The following is a 23,533-nucleotide window of genomic DNA, read 5'->3' on the forward strand; positions in this document are numbered from 1 at the left end:
CTCTGGAGCAGGGGAAGCAACGCAAGCTGTGGCACCCAACCCTTACTTGATTCCTCTTCCCTTTTTTCTTTTTTTTTTTCTTCCCTTCCTTTTTTTTTTTTTTTTTTTTTCTTCTTTAGGCTAAGGAATGGGTAAATGGCATGTACCTTAAACACAGCGTGTTTGTAGAACCGTGACCTTAAAAGCTTTAAATGACTACATTGTTTAATGTGAAGGAAAAGAGTACCACAGATCAGTGGAAATGTCAGCAGTATTTTTAATGAATCAAGTTTGTTTTAATCAATATCCAAGTCTTCTTTCCCTTGCCCTGAGATTGTTGTGCTTTGCAAAGAGATAATAGTAAATGTCATGCTCTGAAAAAGCAGTCGCTTTGTTGCTATAAATCAATGAAAGCATTGTTCTACTAGATGTGACACAGGAGTGACAGAAATGCCATCTTTTTGAGAAAGCACTATTTCCATACCCCATTCAGAAATGGGTTCTGGAGACTATTGCTTAGAGCCTCAGCACTCTACTCTCAGATGGATTCTGCAATGGCCGAGAGAAATGTGGGAAAACATGCAGGACACCAGAGGCTGAATCTGGCACCACTCCAGCAGACAAACAGTTCTTTCTGTTTGTAGCTCTGTACTATAAGCTTTGCAGTCTAGTTGAGAGTTTAGCTCACATAAGAGCTGAGAAATAAGCTCGCTCCTTTTCTGTGTTTAGGTGAAATGTGAAACTGCAGAACCATACCACTGAGTTTTCCTGTATAGACAGATTAAGATTATCTCCAAGGGAAAGTCGCTTTGCCTTTTCCGTGTTGGGGGTTTTTTGGGGTGTATTTTTCCTCCCTAGCCTTTACAAGAATGGCTATAATTTCTTTGTTTGTTTTTATAGGTCATTCTGTCATGCTTTTCTGGGGTATAGTTAGGAATAAGACCCTGTAGATTTAATAGCCAGGCATGCAGATGTCTGACTTTATAAACTCAGTCCAGCACTGGCTCTGCCAGTGAAGTGAAAGAAGTAGCCTGTTACCGAGTCCAACAAAATATCCAGTGACAAGAATTCATTACTTTAATGCCAAAGCAGGCAAAAGTATGCTAAAGTATAAACTAAAATATATTGCATTTATTTTGGACCTTAAGACTTGAGCAATTTTGATTTTACTTTTACTTTCTCAGTCTTAACTGTATACCTCTGCAATTTACGCAGCAGTGTGGAATTTGAATGGGCAGCAGATGTCTAGGTTTGTGCTCCAGAAGCTTAGTCAGTTTTATGAGCCCTCAGAGTGAGCTCCTCTCAATGTCACAACCATGTCCTTTGATTAACACCCTTCAGGCCTGCTGCTGTGTGCCACTGGACCACTCAGGAGGTAGCAAACTGGTTGCTGTTGGCTGCCTCTCTCTGCTCCTGATAGTGGTAACATCTATCTCTTCTTCCATCTTCTCATGCTCAGGACAGTGCCCCAGCAGAATTACTCCTTACCTGCCTCTGTCTTGCCTGAGACCTTTGTAAGAACCCTTTGTCTCATGTCTGACTGTCATATATTTGAGAAACCAGCATGCTCTCTGATCCTCTCTGCTCGGCAGCTCAACTCTTTGCCCCTGAATTTACACCAGTGCTATTCATGGGGGGGGAAATCCCATTAAGAGTCAAAACTTACAGACAGACAGAAAAGCCCAGAGCACAGTAATGCAAAACAGTACCTGTATGCACCAGACTGCTGCTGTTCCCTAGAAAACAGGCCAGTTGTTTGAACTCCTTGAAAACTTCTTCAAATTTCTCTGCCTATCCTTGTGTTTATCTGTGATGGTCTGTACTGACATGGATACCAAAACCCTGGAGTAAGAGGGTGCCTGGGACTGAGAGAGGTCAGCTGCAAGTCAGCTTCTTTTCTGTGCTGTACCAAGATCTGTAATGTTAGCTTTTAAATTTAGATCTATTTGAACAGAATTTTCTATCTTCTTTTTCAGCGTTTGAAGACAGCTTCCATTTCACTGCAGCAGAAGGATAATAAGGACCCCAGGCAATGCAGCTCTTGCTGACCTATTTCTTTAAGTGTAGGATTGGCATCAATACTGGGATGGGACAGGAAAACATTCCTTTAAAATTCTGCCGAAAACACCCAGGCTCCACCATAGACTGCATGTTTTCATCCTTGTTTGCTAGTAGACAGATGCTACTGAAATGGTTGGCATCTACCAAAAGAAAGTGTTCTAAAGGTGGTTTTCTGATTTGTAAGTATTGTAATAAATAGGATGAGTCTGGGGAGCTCATTACAAGGATGAATTTATAAGACTCTAGGCAGGAAAAAAAGCAGAATCATGACTACACAGCAAGACTGAGAAACTCAATTCCTACATTTTATACAGAGATTGCAGAATCTGAAGAGACTTCAGTGTTTTGAATCTCACTGGAAAATGTACAGAATCTCCTGACTGAATGGCTTTTTTATTTCATCTTCCATTGTGAAAGCTATAGAGCTAAGAGATATCTCTGAGCTATGAGGATAAGTCTACAAATTGTAGGCCAAATCCCAAGCTCTCCTTCTGCCTTTCTTTGGCTGTTCTAATTAAACAAGCACTCTGGGGTGGTACCTAAGGCTTGGTTCTTTGGAGAGTGGGGGTGACGCATTCCTGTTCATAGACATTCTTGGTCTTCATAACCCAGAAGTGGCTTATAGACATATTTTCCTGCTAGCTCCACCACCTCGGAGAGCCAGGCTTGTTCTGTCATACTTCATTTCAGGTTGTTGAATTCCATTGTATTCTTGGAGACTGCTTGCTCTGGTGCATACTAGTACTATGTGTCCAGGGTAATTGCTAATAAAGTATGTAAAACTTCCTTCATCAGCTTGTTCCAGTCATGAAAGTAAAAATGTGTTTATGGTCAAATAAGCATGACTGGCCTGCATATTATACTTTAAATATAAATACCACCTTCTATGTCTGTAAGTTGAATTTTCTGGTAGACTCATACATAGGCTCAGACAAATTATTGAAATAAAGAATTTTGGAAAAGGCTATGTCTGATATTTTTTTTTTTTTTTACATTTCATGTGAATTATATATGCCACATAATAGAAATCTGGCTTGTCCTTGCACACTTGCAAAGAACTGTTAGACTACTGAAGTAAGAAAACCCAAATTACTAGCACTCCATGAAAGGATAAACATGCTGAGGTGCCCTCTGTGTTGTAATTCCTTTTGGATGTGTTAGATGTTTTGCTGCATGCATTTGCTCTGAGCATGTCCTCCGAATAGCTTTCTCTGTCAGCAAGTCCTGTCATGTTTATAGGAATCTCTATTATGGGTTCTGGGAAAGCTAAGAAATGTATTTGCTTCAAGCGTAACACAGAGGGACTTGTTAAAGCAAAATAAATCCCATGTTACTACAGTATGCAAAACTGGACCACAAGATTACAGTTGGGCTAACATCCTGAAATGAAATAGTTAACTGAGGAAGAGAAAATGCAGCTTTTTGAACATTAGTAAACTGGCAAGTTTAATGAAAGGTAGAAGAGGCAGGTGCATTCAGAGTCAGCTTGTTAGGAAGGAGGCTACTTTTCTCAGGCAGTTATGTACTCATCTGTTTCAATGCCTCGTTAGCCAGCCCAGTCCAGGCTCAGATCAGGAAAAACAGTGATTTGCTAGATATTAATCACTATATAACAAGGAGTTTTCTGGGATGCTTTCCAGCTGACCACCAGCAGCTAAATGAGGTTTCTAGAGGAGATAGGCTGCTGCTGCCAGTCCACAGGGAAGCCTGGCCAAAGAGCCTTGACTCAGTTTCCCTCGATCTAGACAACTAAGGTGACCCATTCTGCAATCAGCAGCTTTTATACTTTGTCCTAATCATCTGTGACAAAGCCCTGGGCTCTTCACATAGCTGCAGAGGCTCCCTACCTCCTTCTGCAACTTCTTGCAGCTCTGCTTCATACAAGCTTCACAGGATTGTTCACAGAGCAGCTCTGTTGAGAAAAGGGAAGGAAAATGCTGAAATAAAGTAGACTCTGGTTTAACAAAGCATACAAATCCCTCTACCAACCCCTCCCCCCAAAAAAAACCCAACCCTGCCCACTTTTAAGCATATTTATGTGCTTGTAAACTTGCAGATACATACCGATTCTCAAGAAAGTGGGGTAGGAAATTCCAAATACCCACAGAGGTGGGGTTAATGTTGCATCTGGCTTCAAGATATGGCTTCTTCTGGTTGACAGGGCGATCGCTGACATTTGAATTTTGATGGCTGAACAAAGGCGGCCTGTCGAAAGGTGTTTTACTTACACAGCAATGTGCATACAGCTCCTGGAAATTGTTGGGAAGTGGAACAGTTTAATGTTGTTAATGCTGCTTAAAACCATTGAAAGAATTGGCTTTTACTACTGTTTGGTTTCTTTTATATCATTGGATTGTTATCGTGTCACTGGCTGCGCTCACAAGAATGCAGGGTGTGATCATGCAGCAGATGGTGGTAAAATAAAGGGCCCTTTACAGGGAGGCAGATATAATAAACTATAAAAAAGGTACATATAAGAAACTGTAAACCCATACGCAGAGACATTTAGGAATATAGTCACCTTTAAGTCATCCAAATTCTATCAAATAACACTAGAGCTTAGCACTTGATATAAGCCAGTAAATGCTTTTGAGGCAAGCTGCTTGTTTGCTCTCACAACAACATCATTATTTATCATCCCTGCCGCGCCACGTGTGTGTCAGATGTTGTAGACTCCATATATGGGTCAACTAAATGTGCCCAGGAACATTCATGGGCCCAGAGGCACTGGCACAGCATGCCCTGTGCCCAGACCTGGGACATGAAATGTCTGTGAGCCTGCTGCCTGTGGGAGCGTTCCCTGGAGCATACAGCATCCAAGCCAGGCTTGGGAATTGCTGGGGACAGTGCTAATTGTTACAGGCCAAAATAGTGCAAGGAAGTATTATAACAGTTTATTAATGTAACCAACTGAATTTCTGCATATTCCTGAATATTTCAGTTTAGTAGTATACCTTTAGCTGTGTTTTACTGTGAGGCTTAACTTTGCTTTTCACACATCATAAATATATTTGATAATCTTTAGCAGAGGCAGTTGGATGCCATAAATATACATCTATATATATATATATATAAATAAACATATACACAGCTCAGTTCTTCACATTAACTCAGCAATTCACCTCAAATTTAAAGATAATTTCTTGCATTTTCCAAACTCATTATCATGTTTTTTATCTTTTCAGTTATATGCCATGTTTAATGATAGAAAAAATTAAGAAGCAAACGTTGCTCATGTTTTCTTCTCCACTGCTCCTCTTCAATACAGAAAAATCTGTGTTGCCCGAAAAAGAGCTTGTCCATACCTTATCTGACAGAGAGACCGAGGCTTATGGGTACACAAATATACCTGTTTCACTCTGCTTAAAAAAACACTAAGCTATTTACAATAATCACACGTAGGAGCTTGAAATAAGACCAAAGGGGATAAAATCAGCCCATTAATCCTGTTAGCTGATGCTGTGACACAAGATCGTGATGTATTTGCCCAAGTTCATTATCCCACTGATGGTACCCTAACAGAACCTCATATTCATTTTCCTGTTTGGCAAACGGCTAATCATGAAAATTTGTTTTCTGAGATACAGACTACATTGTTGTGATGCCTCTCAGAAAGATGGTATGACTTTATATGCTGCATGGGCTGGAAGGAAACCAAAGGAATTTTGCTGTATTTTGCTATCATTCTGCTATAGGCAACAGCAGAAAAGCAGACATGCTCATGTCAGAGCTAGCTGGCTTCTTTGCTCCCAGCAGTGTTCCAGTGGCCACCTGCCCTTGGAGACCTTGCAGGGACCTTTGTTGTGCTTCAGCCTGGGGGTGAGCACTCCTAATGGTAATCCTCTGCAAACTGAGGATGTATTTGCTTGTACTGTTCAAAAATAAAGCACCTATGTTTTTATTAATCATAAAAGTATTTTAAGAGTTCAATCAGAAGTGTGAAGTTGCTCCAAAACTGTGAGTAGAGGATATTCTGTCTGTCCATCTTCTTGCCAGAGGTGTTGTCTCCTCTGGTTTACTCTGCTTGAGGCTTAGAAGACTGAACCTTTGCAAACAGCAAGGAATTCAATAAGACCCACACCTACTTCCCCTCTGCTGTACCATGTAAGTCAGGAAGGGGAAAAAAAAAAAAAAAGTCCCACCAAAATAAACAAAGCCAAGAACTTTCACAGCATGGGGATATCTTGATACAAACATAAGCTCATTTATATTATCCATTATATATCCATTATTATTATAATATCCAAGGATAATTGATACCTTAAATATTGCAGTGCACTTAGTTATTAGTACTATAGCATTCAGGTATAGAAAGGGTTATGTGTGCTGAAAATGTTTCATGTTTCCATTGGTCACAGAACCATCATTCCAGATTAGCAAAGCCTGATCTCTGGTGTAGATTTGCAGAATTTTATAGCACTATGGTTTATGTTAATTAGGTATCCAGTACAGTATTTGTACTCATAGAAAGATTAATTTTGTTGAGAGCAGAACCTGCTATATTTCTGATGTTTCACCCTTCATAATTGTGCCTTTTGAAAGAATCCATAAGCCCTGTCTCCCTAAAAATTAAATAAATTGAAAAGCAGCAAGGTGTTTTCCAAGTAACCTACATACTACAGCAATATAATCAAATTCCTAAAGCACATGATCCATAATGATGGGCAACAACTATTTCATGCTGTCATGGCAACAGGAAATCTTAGGGTTGCAAATCCATAATTTAAACAGATTATGCTGAGAGTGCAAAGGGGTTTTATACTACAGCTGCAACCATAGTATACACAGTACACAGTTGCTGGCTACTTCACAACCTGTATATATTCTCTCTTTTTTCACTTGTCCTGCTTTTCGTGTGTTTTTTTTTTAAGCCTCATTCCTGTGTGTGATGTTCTTTTCTTTAAGAATTTGTTAGTCTTTCATTTCATCATCGAATTTTTATTAATCTGATTTCATACTAGTTTATAATATGCTTTTATGAGATGTGGGGGGGGGTTGGCCACATACTTATTTTGCAACAGCAATTTCAGCTTTTCTTTTAAGGAGTATGTTGTTTTGTGTCAAAACCATTTTTTTTATTTAATGTTATCACTGCATATTATCTTAGAATTATAGGTATCTGGACGCTGTTCCCTTGAATAAAATATCCTTTACCCCAGGCACTGCTGATTATTATCTTTATGGGTCATTTTGGTTTTGGGTTTGTTTTTTTTTTTCATTCCTCCGAAGCTTAGTAAGAAGCAAGCAAGAAGTAACAAGGAATAGAGAGGTTTTCATGTTTTTTTCTCTGACAATTACTCCTGTGATTTAGGAGGTTGACTTTTCCAGTGTTTGCCTTCATTTAACTTTGAGCAGCCATATCATTAGCCATAAAATACTGGTTTGCAACATAAAAATACAGTTGTCTTTTACTGTGATCAGTAACAAAATTCCTATAATCTTCTGGGGAGCCAAGATTTTAAAGTAAAAGGATGTTCTGTTCTAAGCAAAGGAGGCATGAACAAATTATGCAAAGTTCTCTCTTGATCTAAGATGCAAGATTGCTCTGCTAGTCACATGGAAGAGAATGTCTCCCCATCCTAAATTTATCCTTAGATAGCAATCATGGAGGAGGAACATTGTCTGAGTAGATATGTCTTGTTAACACATTTCATAAGGCTGAAGGGAACTCCTGGATACGTGCCATCACCAGAAATTGTGTCATAAAGTTAATAAAGCTTTATCTTAAAGCTGCGCAAGTTATTTGCCTCTTCATTACTCATACTGAAAGGCCATTCCTGTAAATATTCCTCTAACTCCCAGCCTAAACTGAGTCATACCACATACCCATTTGTTCTCATGTTAGTGTCGTTCATTGGCTTTAATAGGTCTTCCCTCCTCCTGCTGTCAACCTCTAATATATTTAGAGAGAAAAATCCTGTCTTCTCTCAACTCCACGTTGAAAGCTGAGCTCCTAGTCTCTAAAGCCTACCTTTTCTTAATTGATCTAATGGCTGTTTTCTGCATTTCTTCCCATTTGAATTCAATTGTCCTGAACAAGAAGGAAGGCAGACAAGTGCATTTCACAGGGTATTTGGTGCCATATTGGGTCCACATCACAGAACTTGTGTAAGATCCATAGCTCCAGATCCACTTTGTTCTCAAATACGTTTTTGTGCTATATGTCACAAAGTGGAAATAAGCCATGGTGATATCTTCCTCACCTCTTAAGATTTTGTTTGTTACATTTTAGTGTCACTACATGTAGAAACAAAAGCAAACAAATATTACCAAGAACAAAACTCCTGATACATGTGAACAGAAGTCCTGGCCTTATTTTTGTCCATAATTAATAAAGAGCAAATCCTTATACGGTTTATGCAGGGCATCATATGAGGTGTCAATAATAGGAAATGTTCAGTCCCCTTGAAGTCCCAGTATGGCATAGCAGAGACCTTAAGCTGAAAGTCAGGTTTGTTGGCTGACTATTCTGACATGGTTGGCTGAAAATAAACCTTTAATTATTTCTGGATTATAGTCATTCAAAATATGAATAAAATTAATTTGTGGCTCTATTCAACCTGGATCTGAAAAGCTCATATCTCCACAGAATCGTGGCATCTAAAATAACTCTGTCCATTAAGAAATACTGATTTTGGGTTTTGTAAAGGTAAGACTGAGTTAGAAAGCTATAGCTAGATTTGCAAAACTAGAAGTCTTAGCAAGGACTTGCAGCAAAACTCTGAAATAATAAATATTGCCATAAAATCATTACTGACTAAAGATAAGGTTTTATCTTTCTAAGTTCTTATCTAGAGTAGCACATATAATGTACAGAATAGACACAGCCTGAGTTTATCTTACACATATTATTTCACAATGCTGTGGAAAGTTATAAATTAGCTCTTGAGACTTCAGGGCTTTTCCAGAGCAAGACTAATTTGCATTAGAACACACACCCTGAGGCTTTATTCCTCTGGTGTAGCTCTAGTCATGAAAGCCACACAGACTCATAGGCTCATTCAGGCTGAAAAGGATGCTGGAGGTCTCCTAGTCAAACTCCCTGGGTGAAGTGGGGCCAGCACTGAATTCACAGCAGGTTGCCCAGGCTTTTTCCACAACACCTGGGTAACTTGTTCCAATGTTTAGTTTTCCTTATTGAGATTTTTATTTTCCTATATTTGAAGTCAGAAACTCCCATTTTAATGTATGACCATTGTTGTCTTGCTGTCGTCATACACCTCTATAAAGGGTTTGGTTCCATCTTCCTGGTAACCACCTCTTAGGTACCAGGGGAGTGCTATTGGGTCCCCTTGAAGGCACCTTTTCTCCAGGCTGAAGAAGCCGCCTTCCTTCAGCTGCTCCTCACAGGTAAGTGCTCCCATCCCCAAGCATCCTGGCAGTCCTGATGATCAGATATCATCAGTTCCCTGCTCTCTGAAGAGAAGCCTTGTCAAGCTCTAAGTGCAACTGGACCAATGATCCCAGGACTGGACCAGGGTCAGCCCTGTATCTCACCCTCTGAAGAAAAGCAAGGGCCTTTATAAGGGAGGTCTATAATGCTGGTTCTGACGTCAGCCTCGAGTTTCCCCTTCCCTTGTCCTTCCTTGCTGCTCAGTGCTTCAAGGCTGTGTGAACTCAGCTGCTTGTCTCTTCTGTTTCTTCAAAGCCTTGCTCCTGTGGCTGCTTAGTTCTGTGCATGGAAGCAAAGCTTTGAAATTGATGCTGTGTGACCACAGCATCCAAGTAATGGGTATTTAAAAAGATATGTGAGCACTGGGGAAAAGGCAGAGAGGATGGGCTGAGGGAAATGCTCGTCTGTTTAAAATGTCAAGGCTTAAAATACTGTTCCCCAGGAATTTCAGGGAGCTTTGAGCTCAGCCAAGAGCTGCCTGCTTGTCCCACTTTAGGCATTTTGTCTTCATAGAGCTGTGGCCTGCTTAGAATGGGGATGTTTTTTCCCCTTGTTCTGGATTTGCATGCCCTTAACACTGCTTGTTTGGAAATTCTGATTTATTTCTTTTAAATTATGAAAATATTAATACAATAATGTACACTCCTGAGCGTATATTTGTCAAGTTGAACCTAAATTTACAGGGTCTGTTGGAGGCATGAGGTGTTTACATATCTGACGGGTACACATAGACCTTAACCCATTGAATAACTGTCTTCCCACTGGTTATAGCACAGTCTTGATGCTCCCTCCATCCCCCTTTGCAATTAACTGATGAATGCATTGTGTGTTATTCCTTATGGTCTGTAACGTTCATATTACTGCAATTTAATTAAAACAATTAATATTCATGTAGTAATAAATGATAGCAGCAATTTTGTGAACAAAATGGTTTTGAAAGTACCCTATGTGCATACAAATGGTTTAATTTAAATAAATATTATAATTAACATCTTATTTATAACATAAATCAGGAAATGCTTACAGAGCTCTGTGTCACGCAGTACTTTTGAAAGAGGAAGCTCCAGACATCTGTAAACATGCAAAGAAACAGGGGTGAGGGGAAGAATGATGCAGTCACTGTACTGTTTTCTATCATTTAAGCTTCCAAGGTACACACAGTCATATAATAGAAAGCAAGATACAGGAACAAAGGAAAGAAAGGTAAAGATGGGAAACCAAAAGACCGAAATCACACTCCTGTGGCAAAAAAGATGAAACTGAAATTACCATGAGGAGGTGCCGAGTTTGGATCCTTTCACTTGTCACCATTTCATTGCATTCTTTTTAGTGGGAAGCTCAATATGAAGCCTTTGCTGGATGACAAATGTCACTGTCTTCCTGCAGATCTATAATTCTAAGCTATCAGGTGTGGAAAAACAACTGACATGCACAAGGACATCCTCTCACTGGGTCAGGGTGGGAGAGCATTTCAAATATTAGTTCTGTACTCTGGCTTCCCCATAAAGATCTTGTTGGCAACATCAAAATTATTCTCAGCTAACTAAAGCTCCATCTACAATAATTTGTTGTTTGAAAGCACTGTTCTGCTTTAAACAGAGTAGTGCCAGGACTTGAGAGGATGGGATGAACCTTTTTCTGGGTTGTTCCCTCCTGCTGGCTTTTATTAAGAAGGGCTTCTGCTGATCCAGTTTCTCATCTGAGCAGAAATGGTCTGCAGGGGCGATTCTCTTTGCTCTGTGCTGGTTTCCACTAGAGTAACATGACTATTCCCTATGTGGGAAGGAATTTTTTTTTTTAATATCCCTCAAGACAGCCTTTCCAATCATCACCTGTTCTGTTTCTTGCCTCTTTCTTCCCTCTCCTGCCCATTTATTTCTTCTTCTCTCACACATCGTGCCTGGACTTCCAGAGAGAACTAGGTAGGACCCTCCATAGATCCACTGTTTCTCTAGAAACATTTAGGCACCATACCAAATAAAGAAGGAATACTTACCTTTTTTTTTTTTTTGAAGCGTAGATATCTCAGCTACAGCAGAATAATTCCTGAAAGGCCACAGTTGAATGTACACGCTTAGTAAGTACTGTTATACTGCATGGATCTAAAAGGGTTCCCTTTTGCCTAGGAATCTGAAACACGTGTGCCCTGCCCAAATCCTGATCATCCCCAGCTGCTTGTCCTAAGTAGCAAGCAGTGCAGGTGTAGGGAATTTGCTCCTATTGCTGTGTGCATTCTTGTATGGACAGAGACTGCAGAGTACTGGGGTAAAGCAGTTATCTTCCTGCCATGTTAAAACCCATATTGGGATTTTGCTGTTCTCAACAAAGCTTAACAATTTTAGGAATCAAGATATAAACAATTAAAAGCCAGTCTAGTCTGCAACTTAACAATTAGGATATTTGTATTGGGAACAGGCTAGGATTCTGCTCCTTTCTCTCTGGTCTTTATCTAACACTAAATGGCTGCATTTGTTAGGTAGTAGATAGAAGTCCTGACTAGCTTACAGTCTCTGCATCATTTGATAAGAGGTAGCAATTATGTCTGGAGTTTTCTGTAACTGAGGAAACCAAGGTAGATTGATAGTGTTATGTCCAAAATTTTACATACAGTTAGCTACTCATCAGCCTGAGAGATGGAATTTCAAGAAGCTGATCTTTTTCTGAAAGAGTCATTGCATTGAATGTTGCTGTATCCTTATTCTGGTTCATTATTATTTAGACTGAGAATCTGTGTTCCTATGTGGAAAGTGGGAAGGGATGGACAATCCCTTCTTCAGATGCAGAAGGGATTGTAGAAGAGACATTGCATAGATTAAACTAAATAAATATTGACAAATTACAAAATTTTTTGTCTAATTTATTGTCTGCTGGTTCTACATCTTGTTAAGAAACAGTTCTTGCCTTGTAAAATGCTTCCTGGTATTCAAACTAGTACTCTTGCATGATGATAAACGAACGTATTGTCGGGCCTGGGAACTTTGAGGGCAATACTTTAGATGATTGGAGTGCAGGCACAGAAGCAGAGAAAGTCTAGAAGAACGCTGTTGTAGACAGAAGAAACCTTTGGAGTTTACAAAGAAAGGATATTGGATAGGATTCATTTCCCAAGAAGCCTTTCATTAGGAAGCCTGTGTATTTTTCATGCTTGAGCTGTTGTGAAGCAATTTGTAGGTTGTGGTTCTTCCCTCAAGGCAAGGCTTATGTTTAAAGCATCAGTGTGATATTATGAATAGATTTCATTTAGAAGGCAGGCCAAATGAAAACATGTCTATTTCTTTCAGGAAATTCTGATGCATCTCTCCATTTACATCTTGTCTCATCAGGAAATTTATTGGCCCTTGGAGAGCTGCCAAGGTTTAATTTGGGTTAATTCTTCATTTTTTTTTTCTTCATTAAAATGGCATAGCAAACCCCAATAATTTGCTATCTAATTTTGTTTCTTTATCACTTTGCAGTATGCAGTTTTCAGTTATGTTTCTGGACCATGTTACTTCAGCATAGCAGTAGATTTCTGTCCTGGTTGTGGTTCAGTTTTAACTTGAATTTCATTGCCTCTCCAGTCCCAGAAGGACCTCTATTAATGATCTTGTAACAGTATAAAAGGAGTTTGGCAAGAGAAAGAAAGTAATTCCAATGATCATCATGCCAAAGTACTGATGTGGATGTTGTGGAAAACTGTTTTGGCTGGATACCAAATCGTTAGTCATCTGAATAACTGTTCTAACTTCTGTACTCCAGTAAAATGTACCATTCATGGTAGCACCTACTTCAAAGCAGTTGCTTGATTTTTGTGCACTCTAGCAGAGAAATAAGTCACTAAATCTGCAATTCTGTTGTGTACAAATCAAAGTGGAGGAGTGTGTGGCCCTATGATAAGGGAATCAGCTGATCGACAGCTTATTCAAAACATTTCTTTTGCAGAGTGGGTGCAAGAGACAAATTAAAAATGAAGCTAAACACATTGGCTTAGTTTTTAAGACTTTAGAGCAACACAGGAAGGTAAAACCCAACCAAAAATGTCTGAGTGAAGAAAAAGGTTGAGCACTTCGGGCAGTGAGAGGACAGCCAATGGTACTATCTGAGAAGACATTAACCAAAAGAGCAGTCAAACAGCTTGTGTGCAGCCAAACAGGCTGCAAAGCCCTAACAATCTAGCTAGTTTATCTCATTAGCTTCCTTTTTATGTAGTAGTAGCCATGAAGGGCCTGGCAGTGAAAATAAAGGTTAACCTTTCCATAAAGGTATAGCACTGAACTCACCTCTCCCCAGAAGAGGGGGCTTAATGTGGTCTGATGTAAGCTTGTTAACCTCCGAGTCCCTGTATAACTTATTCTAGCTTCTTGTCTTGGCTAGAGCAACCCTCTTTGTGGTACCTAAGGCCCAAAGTGCTGCTCAGGGTGCTCTTTGCTCTAGCCATTCCCCTGATGTGGTCCCCTCACTTTCCTCCCCACCACTAGCATCAGGGGCAAATTTACCAGTGACTTGGAGGCTGAGGGACTCTTCCAGCTCCCACTGGAGTCAACAGTTTCTTAAACCCCTTCTTCGTTCATCAACTATGTAATACTATCTACTACACTAGGTCCACTGGCAATTTCCTCTACAGTCTGCTTATTGATCTTTCAAGGAGTTATTTCCTGGCTTTCAGGTTTTCTTCCAGTCACTTTCTGCTGTATGAGAAAAGGGCTGAAAAAGGAGAAGCCTAGCCAGTGGTTTGTTTAAAACCTAACCATCTCACCTGACATGGTGCTCTGGGTTTTGCAATGCTTCTGTTCTAAAGTCTGTCTCTTTTCTGCGTACCATTCACATTTAGTAAGTAGCATCAGGTTTTGAATTCCCCTGCTTTTAAATATTGTTTTGTGTAGGAGTCCTTTAGTTCCCTGAAGATCATGATGCCTATGTCACGCTTCTTTCAAAAGAGGGTGGAAGTCTCCGTTAATGTTTTCTGATTTTCTTGATTCCAGGATTTTTTGCTTTAGACTCATAGTTCTATTTATTAATGATAGATACAACTGTTGTATCAGTGTTTCCACTGATATGTTGGCAAAAATGGTCTAGTGAACATTGAGATTATAATACATTGAGAAGGTAATAACAAAAGTTGTTGAAGCACTTAAACTAAGCACTATGAAGGTAATATAGACATTATGAATAAAGTGATTGTTTTTCTTGTTATGATATTTTGTTAGGCTCTACTCTTAACTCTCTAATATGCCTCCTAGGATTTGACAAAGCTTGTTCAAAACCTCATCTTAGATAGTTATCATCTTTTTGCATCAAGCAACATAAATAGATTCTCAGTATAGTTTAAAATAGGTTAAGAGAGTATGGCAGTTATAACCATATAATTGTGTAATGTGCTATATAACACAATTACTTGAATGTGCAGAACAAGACAATTGGCTTTCTAAAGATGGAGACGTTGACTGGATTTCAGTGGTACTTAAGCATATAATTTCTGCTTGAAATGAACAATGCTCCATTAGCTTTTGGTGGATTCTACGCTTATAGAAGAGCCAAAAACCCATTTATTTTAGAGGGCAGAGAATATATCAATTTGCAGTGGCTCCCAGAGGTTTGCATGTTATGCTCAGTTGTGTTATGCTGCCTCTCTAAGTCTTAGAACCTTAGGATCCCTGTTAGGTGAAGAGAAAGTTGCATGAAACAGCCTGGGCATATCAAGAGGACATTCCTCCCGCAAGTGCTCTCCTACAACAGGTGTTTCATTCTTGAAGTCCAGTGACAAGGCATGGGATGAGGAAGGGCATCTAGAAACAGGTTAATGGCTTTGTGTGTGTGTGTGCATAAGCTAAAAGCTGTGTCAGTAGAGTTAAATACAAAGTACTTAAGGCAAACCCCTGCCTGGTTTTATCCCAGCAATATGGGACATCAATCCATAAGAGCAGTAAAAGCAAGTAGGATTTTTTTTTGTTACCATAAAGTTCCCTGTGGTATCCCATGCTGTGATACATAAAGTGAAAGGAGGGGTGGGGTGGAGGGGGAAAGGAGCACCTTGATTCTTATTTATCACTCATCCAGGGACAATGATTCTTACAACAAAACAATGATCCCACACATTTTGAAAGTAAGTTATATCTCTTCTTCATCAAACAATGTAATTTATCTCCCCCCAGAATGCTGTGTTACTATCCAGGAAATACTAAACAAACATAACTTGAATCTTTCATAGATGCTCTTTAGATCTCTGTCTTTGGTGTCACATATACCAATTGTGAGCTTTGACAAATGAGAAGATAAGAGAGAAAGGTGACTATTAGCATGACATTTGCATTTTAATTAGTGTCCTTTAGTGTTCCTATAATTGTAATTTAGAAAACAACTTACAGGTGATAATTAAAGAAAATGTGTTCATTTAATTTTTATCTAGGACTCTAGAAGAAATCAAAGGGATTTTTACAGCAAAAAGTTAACTAGAAGAAATCTTTCATATTGAGTTTATTCTCCTCTCATCACTGCCATGTTCAATTCCATTCGTTAAACAATAGCTCTTAAGCTCTGTCTTAAACACTAGTTAAATTTCTGACCTCTTTTTTTCCTATTATAAAGCGATTCATTACTGTGATGGTTAGAAACCTTCTCTCATTTCCAGCCCAAATGTATTCGTGACTGCTTTATACTCATTTAGTCTTCTGCCAGTACTGCCTTTGAGTTTAAAAGGTTCCTGTGTGTTTGCATTTATTCTTTCTACCCCCACCCTATGTATTAATAGAAAGGCATCTTATCCCCCCTCATCCTTCATACAGTTTAGCTTACCATGCCAAGTTCTGCTATTCTCTTCCAATAGCTCAAGTTTTTGATGCCCCTGCCAGTCTAGGAGAAGTATACTACATCTGCTGGATCTGCAGCATTTCCATTGTGAGTCAGGTATCTGGAACATACAGAAATAAAAATGCTTGTCTTGCAGATGAGGTCTTGGTAAGAAAATGCATATGAAGCATACAGAAAAATTAAAATGTATAAGATATCTATGTCCTGCTGTTTTTCACCAGGATATCTTCTTGGGTTTCTGTGTCTGTGTAAATTATAGGTTATAATCTTCTTACAGCATTTTTCTTACATCTCTTTAGTTCTAGAGATACCAGAGCACTCCTTAAGGACCAGCACACCATCTTGTTGACGTGAGATCTTGTGTCATGTTTATCTTTTTTTGCCTTGTTTGCAGCTCATCATCACAGAATTATTAATTCAGGTACCTTGCCTCTACCTCAGATCTGATGCTTTCACTTCCATGCCTTCCAGATCTCCCTCTAGAAGTCTATAACATTTTTTATAGGAAAAAAAAAACTTCAAAAGAGTCTTCTTCCTGAAATGGTGGTGACTTAAACAAAAATCTGTTGTCTGTGTTATTCTTTCTCTTACCTCATGTCTCATTGCAACGTTAATGCATGTTATATGAGCACCTTCACCTCAATTTCATTATTTACTAAAGAGAGTATATCCTTTGCATGCCTCCTTCTTTTCCACCAGGTTTTATTTATCTTTGCAACATCAATTTTTACACTCTATATTGCTGGTTACAGTTGCTCTTTGCAATAGTATCCTAGGAGCCCTCCCAGACCCAGTTTCCATGAAGGACTAGATGTAGCAGTTTAATTAACACCACTGTCTGCCTGGCTACTGCTCTCCCCCATATGGCTACCTTCTGCTCTTTTCAGCAGGTTTCTGCTCTTCTCTCATTAGAAGCCTGAATCAAAACCCAGGGCTCCTCCTTTCCTAGCTGAAGGGAGTGATAACAACAGTGACAATGAGAACTAGGTACAAGCACAGATGGAAATTTTCTGTTAGAACAACAGTTGTGATTAATCTGCATTTCAAAATTTCCCCCCCATCATACCTGCTCCCCTCCCCCGACCCCCCAAGAGTCACCAGGAGGTTGCTACAGCTCCACGCTACCGCTTTACTGTTCTACAACTTTAAACTATCGTAATAAAATGGTGATCAATAGCTGTTACAAAAGAGTTTGGAGGGGAGGAGAGGGTTCACCTGCTTGTGAGCCAGACAGCTCATTTCATGCAATGAGGCTGAACAACTTCTGTTTGATGATCGTCACGGTTGGGTGAAGTGGAGCAGGGAGGGAATAAATGTCTTTCAAATTAGATTGCAAAACTACAGGGGGAAAATGCTGCCTTGAATTTTTAACCAACCACAGATCTGGTTAACTAGAATTATGTCTTTATTTAATTTGATAGCTACTTCTCTAATTTATGCTCAAATTATTACAGTCCAGCCCTTTTCAAGAGGGGTCTGTTCTGAGGCTGGTTTTGCCTGCATGGCCCTTGATGGCACCACTAACGGCAGCTTTGCCTACCCTCTCTGCCTCTCCCAGCTTTCAGCGAATGCAGTTATTTCCACTCAGGCTCTGCGGGAGTCTCTGGCAACATAAGAAGTCAGCCTATGGCATCCTAAACCACCTAAGCCTGAGATGCTCTCAGACACATGGGGTGTCAGATGCTGCAAAGGGGACAAATTCACGGTCAGGACAGAGGGTGCCTCATCTTGAGAGGCATTGGAGGGGGCCCTCAAAGGCCAGGGTAGGTGTAACCACTGAATTTTAATGGAAAAGCTCCCTTACTGGGTTGGCAGCCCGAAGGCTTTACAAGAGTTCTGTTTGCTTTAGCAAAACCTAAAAATGCACTTGAATTCATGGTTGACCAGGAACTCTGCAATTCAGACAATAAAACTGAATAAGCAGAATACAAGGTAAATCTCATGAACTTTGCTTCCAGCTAAAATGCTTCCATCCTATTTCTCAGATGGTAGCAGTGAGTTAATTTGCTTCTGTTGATGTTCTAACAGATGAATTACAAACGTGTTTGCTTTTCAAAGTAACTTTGGGTTATGCCTGATACATCACGTTCGCTTTTGATTGAGCAAAGCGGATGCCATTTGCCAGTCATTCTGTTTATATGAAGCTTTTCATCATCAAAATTTATACTGTGCTCTTGACTGGCATGGTTTGCAAGAGGGTTACGTGGAAACACATGATACAGGTGAGGCATCTCTTCAGAGTGGCAGAAAAACCCTTTCTTTAGAAGCTTAGGTGAAATTGTGACTGTGCTGATTTGCACCATTTAACGAGCTGGCCCTCCAGTATTAGCCCAGGGGGACAATATATTTCTTTAGAATAGCTGTAATTCAGCAGCAATGTTCCTGTCTTCCTGCTGCTACTCTCCAAAGGAGAGTGATTGACTTATATTTGTTGTGGTTTCTCTGTCAGGAAAAAAACCCACAGGTAAATGGGGCTGCTGCTGCCATCAGCGAGAGGTGACAGGAGTGGTGTGATGGAACGACAGACAACCTGTTTGTTACAACACTCCCGGGGACCTGGAGGAAATCAGTTCAGCTCCTACCACTGGAGAAAGATTTAGGGTAAAAGAATCAATTTACCCCACATGAAAAGAATAAAGCTGTCCTTTCCGAGTCCCTAGCTGATTATAGCGGACAGGAGAAATGAGGTGTCACTAATCCTCTTGCTGCTTTCGCTGGCCATTTGAAGAGCACAAATCTCTTTTTAAAGGCCTCCTGCAGGCATGTCTGTTCCAGGTGACTGTGTGTGATAGTGGGGCTCTGCAGTAGTACCCACATGACAAGGCAGAGTTGTCCACTTCAGGGTTTGGAAAAGGTTAGGTTTTGGAGAGAAAGCATCCTTTCACTTTCAGGATAGAAGTCCCTAAATGTCTTGTTTAGTTGGGTTAGGGCTTAAGTTATTTTAAACAGGAAAGATCAGCTTGCTCACTTAACTAAAAGCAGGAGGCCAATCCAGTGCAGGACTACATGCTTTTTCTGAGACTACATTTGTTTCAAGTTGCAGCTTTGCACTAGCCAGTACAATTAGCACTAGATTTGGTAATAGGACCATGAATTTAATTCCTTTTTTTTTTTTTTTTTTTTTTTTGGGGGGGGGGGGTTGTTGCTGTTGGTTGGTTGGTTTCTTTTTTCTTTTCTGCTGCTTTTTTAAACTTCATAGTCTAAGGAAGGCTTAATCCTTAGTTTATGATTTACAGCCTTGTGTGTTAGATTATTTTCTTTTATTGCTTTTTGGACAAAATACCATGATGCAACTGAAAATTACTAGGATGGTATGAGCCAGGACAGTTTTACAAATAGTAATTGTAGCATGGACATCTGCAAGATCCCTTACTGTTCAGAGTGGCTGGGATGAACTGACCTGGCTGTGCACTGAGGAGGACGGGCATCCCTGCATGTGGGCTCTGTGCCCTGCTGCATGCCTCGTCTCACCTTCATCAGAAAGCTGTCTTTAAGAAGCATCCGGTTTGGACTTATTTCTACTGGACCATCCACAAAACAATCGAGCTGCTGGGAGCAGGAGATGAAGGGGTGATGTACATTTCAGCAGGACTGAACTCTGTGAAGATGGCACCTGGCTCACGGAAAAAAGGCATTTTAATAGAGCTAGGCCAGTTCTTCCCTGCAGGCTCCTGCCATGGAGCAAGTTCATGACCCTTGTTCTTTCTCAAGCAGACATATTTTCAATTAAAGCTGCCTCTTTAACAAAAAGGGGCACATATTAGAAAGGGCAGGCTGGGACATGTGATGGCTCCTCCAGGCTCTTCCCCTGCAGCGTGACTAGGACAATGGCCTCAGGCCAGGCTGCTTATGAGAAAGGAAAAAATAGTTTCCCTTACTGCCTTTCAGGGTAAGGCAAAGGTGGAGGACTCTTTTTTTCATCTGTAAGTAGGGCTTTTTCCTCTGTATGGCTATGCCCTGTTACAGTTCAGGAAGCATTAGTGCGTCCTTTATAAACTTGTTTGTGTGAAACATTGCATCTATTTTATATGGTATCTTAAGAGAAAATATTATATAATTTATAAATTTGGGAAAAAGAAAACTTTTGGTTTGGGAAAATAATATTATTAAAAAAACCAAAACAAACTACACAAAAAATCAGAGAAGCTGTAACATTTCCTTCCATGTAGTGTCCCACTGATATCAGCTACATGTTCCCCACTGACCAGATTACTGGGTCACCATTGTTCTGGCTTCATCAGCTCTTGAGTCTTGCTTGGTCTGAACAGTCTGCAGGGCTGGCTCCTTCCAGGGCCCCACTGTCATACTTCCTGGCACAGACCTAAGGGTAACCCTCAATAAATCTTTTCTATGAAAACCCTTGCACTTGAGTTTCCCTGTTTTTCATAACTGCCCCTCCGTTTCATAATTTAATTAAGTCCTACATTACTCAGAACACTAACCTCTGAATTCTTTAAAGATCCACCAAGGTGGAAGTAAGTAGATGCATAGATTCATCCTCTTTGCTCTCACTAACTAGTACAAGTATGCAGATCCTGGCACAACAGTAAAAGACAAAAGAGCAGCTATAGAGGGTCAGGCCAAAGGTCTGTAAAACCCCATGGTCTGACCTTGACAATTGTCAGGTGCTAATACTTCTTACAGACTCTGCTGCTCTCCACTCTCCATCCATTTCCTCGCCACTCTTGGGACAGAGCCAAAAGTCCAGCTTCCAGCTTCCTTCCTCTCTCACTTCTTCAGGTGGCTACTTCTCTGGAGACTTTTTTGCTGCTCCATGATACTTTCTGCTTGTTTCTTAAAGTCCTTTAACAGCTCCTTTAATGCAGTAGTGTAAATTTGGCAGTGCTTTTAACCTAGCTCCTGTGAGAGTTCTTTAGAGGTGCAGCTGTTTATGTCTGTGACAGTTTCACTACTTCCACTGAGTGTTTTGAGCCTATTGTGCAACCATTCAGCTTCCTCAGGAAGGGTGCACCATGAGCTGGACACTCCATTTTACTCCACAGGATCATCCTGCACATGCCCCTTTTATGTTTTCCCAGTGAGGGGTTCAATGTTGCATATACTGCAGGTGAAAAGCTGTACCCCACCTGTGGTCTGCTTCCTTTGCTGGTCCCTCATTTTCAAAGCAAATGCAACTCCCAGCAAGAAGATGTCACTTCAAAGACCCTGGAAGCCACTGTACTACAAGACGCTGTCTCGCAAGGCTGAGACTTGGATGCAAAAGCAAAGGACCAGACTGTGTGGAGAATGAGCAGAACTAGTAGATTATGAATGTTTTGACCCCAAGCCAAAGCAAAAAAAAATTCTGAAATGTAATGCCTAAATTTTCTTTCAAATGGGTAGCTTCCTCTGGCTGTGATTTTTGAGAGTCCAGCAATTTTCTGTAACATGGAGCAAAGGAGAAAAGAGAACAGGTCTTCTGCTATAAAAAAATAAGGAAGTAGACACCCAGCAAATTCTTGAGATACAATCCTTGAGACATAATTTGAGTTATTCTTTGACAGTAATTATAGGGGAGCAACAGTTGTGTAAACTATGAATAATGCAATCCCTGATGCTCCCAGAGTTTGCTTCTGGTCTCCAGCAGAAAACATCCACTCTGAAAAACTGCAGTGGTTCAAGAGCTCTGCTATCACTGACTGTCTGCAAGCTTTTTGTTCTGGTTAAAGGGCCAGAATATTGTCACATGAAAAAGAATACTGTCACAAGTAAATTTTATGTCTACATTTACAGCAAGCAATGCTTCCAGTTCTGATTAGGACATGGCTCCTGTCTCTGGCTGGCCACTCCACCATATTTTGTGGAAGGCCTGTGTAACTTAAGTGAAAACTTAGATTTGAAAGCAAGCTCTAATGTCCTCCTAGCTTGCTGATCTTTTTCTTTTTCTAGACGCATTTTTTCTATTCCTTTTGATTCCCTGATTCCCACAAAGCAAAGAACATGGGGCTGTCGTATTTTACTGAATAGGTAGTTGATGCATCCACTTTAAAATGATCTAAGGTGTTTTTTGGTGTTTGTTTGGGTTTTGTTTTTTTTTTTTTAGTTTCTTCTCCTGAGCTGTTAAAAGCCTTTATACACATTGGTTTGTAGACCATCCTGAAGTGATTTCAGCATGAAGCTTTCATAATAAGTTGTACTCACTGTGTTGAAACAATAACTGAAAAGTACCAGTGGGGGAAAAAATATATACTCTCTTTCTATTTGGATTCCCTCAGTAGGTAATGGTGGTTAAAGTTGTTTTGAAGTATGAATATAAAACCCAGACATATATCAGCCACTTCTGTAGGTGCTACTGGGGTAGCAAAATAACTTCATCAGACAGGAAGGAATTGGTTTAGAGGGATGTGACAGGACACAAGAAAACTAAGAACTATAAGGATTTGTATGCCCATGCTCTTAGATTTTTGCTAAATGTAGAACAGATGATATTGAGTTATGTACCCATGCATCTGTTTTGTTTTGGTTTGGTTTTTTTAAAATCCAGCAATACTAATTGTTCTTGTGCACAGCACTGTTTTCTTTGTGAAGCTCTTTGCAGCAGCTCTTAACTCCCAGATCTGTGCTTTAATAACAATACCATCTGGCTGAGGTTTTCTGACTTGCCTCTGGGGGTTGAAAGCCCATTTTTCCATTATAATTAATGAGATTTGGGTGTCCAAAACCCCTGGGCATCTTTGAATGCATCACCTGCATCTTCTTGGGTTCATAAGTGCTTTGAGACTTTCAGAAGAAAAAGCCATTAAGCTGACCTGAGATAATAGAACGCTATGCAGTCTTAATGCTCGACACACTATTTTCTGTGTAAAGTGTCCAAAGCTTGCTTTATTGTACCAGAGAGGGAATGTTGTTGGCTTGGTTAAGAATGAACAAACTTCTTGAGTATCTTATTAACCACACTTTTTCTTTTTTTATTCCTAAAATAGTTGACTAAAAGGCCAGAATGGTATTTTTTTTTGTTCATTATAAATGGAACATTTTTAATGTCTTACATTAGAACAAAATTTGGTACTCATACAAGTACATAAAATTCTGGCAGCCATTAGTAGCAGCAGTTATCTGTGCTGTGGTATGGCAAATATGCAATAATTTGCTTCAATATGCTATGGACCAAGGGTGGTCAGCTTTAATGTCAGGTTCAAAAATCTTTGCATGATCCCAATCAACAAAACCCATTCCATATTTACAGAAGAGATGAGATAAGAGGGCAGGCAGATGCTCCTAGTCATCTTACAAGCTGGATTTTAGCTGTGAGGGCAGACCTTAGCTGTTCCTCCTATGTAATTTCTGGCAGCTGAGGGCTTGGAGGCTCCCACA

General features: G+C 40.0%; 2 protein-coding genes and 1 long non-coding RNA gene across 3 annotated transcripts in view; 2 read left to right on the forward strand and 1 right to left on the reverse strand.

Moving 5' to 3' along the window:
- LOC308065878 (uncharacterized protein) overlaps window positions 1-2,092 on the forward strand; it is a 27,252-nt gene extending 25,160 nt beyond the window's left edge. The window contains exon 4 of the mRNA XM_080392498.1: window positions 1,956-2,092. Coding sequence (XP_080248624.1) covers window positions 1,956-2,027 — 72 coding nt within the window. The 3' untranslated portion in view covers window positions 2,028-2,092. The remainder of the gene's footprint in view (window positions 1-1,955) is intronic.
- The window catches only part of NAV3 (neuron navigator 3), a 494,512-nt gene that overhangs the window by 445,138 nt on the left and 25,841 nt on the right, over window positions 1-23,533 (forward strand). The window lies entirely within an intron of this gene.
- LOC308065882 lies at window positions 86-22,130 on the reverse strand. The gene is made up of 3 exons (XR_013928959.1): window positions 16,205-22,130; window positions 10,458-10,504; window positions 86-4,289 (listed from the first exon to the last, which is right to left on the reverse strand). It is a non-coding gene; the product is annotated as an uncharacterized lncRNA (long non-coding RNA).

Source organism: Falco punctatus (assembly GCF_963210335.1).
Source record: "Falco punctatus genome assembly, chromosome: 6".
Lineage (NCBI taxonomy): Eukaryota > Metazoa > Chordata > Aves > Falconiformes > Falconidae > Falco > Falco punctatus.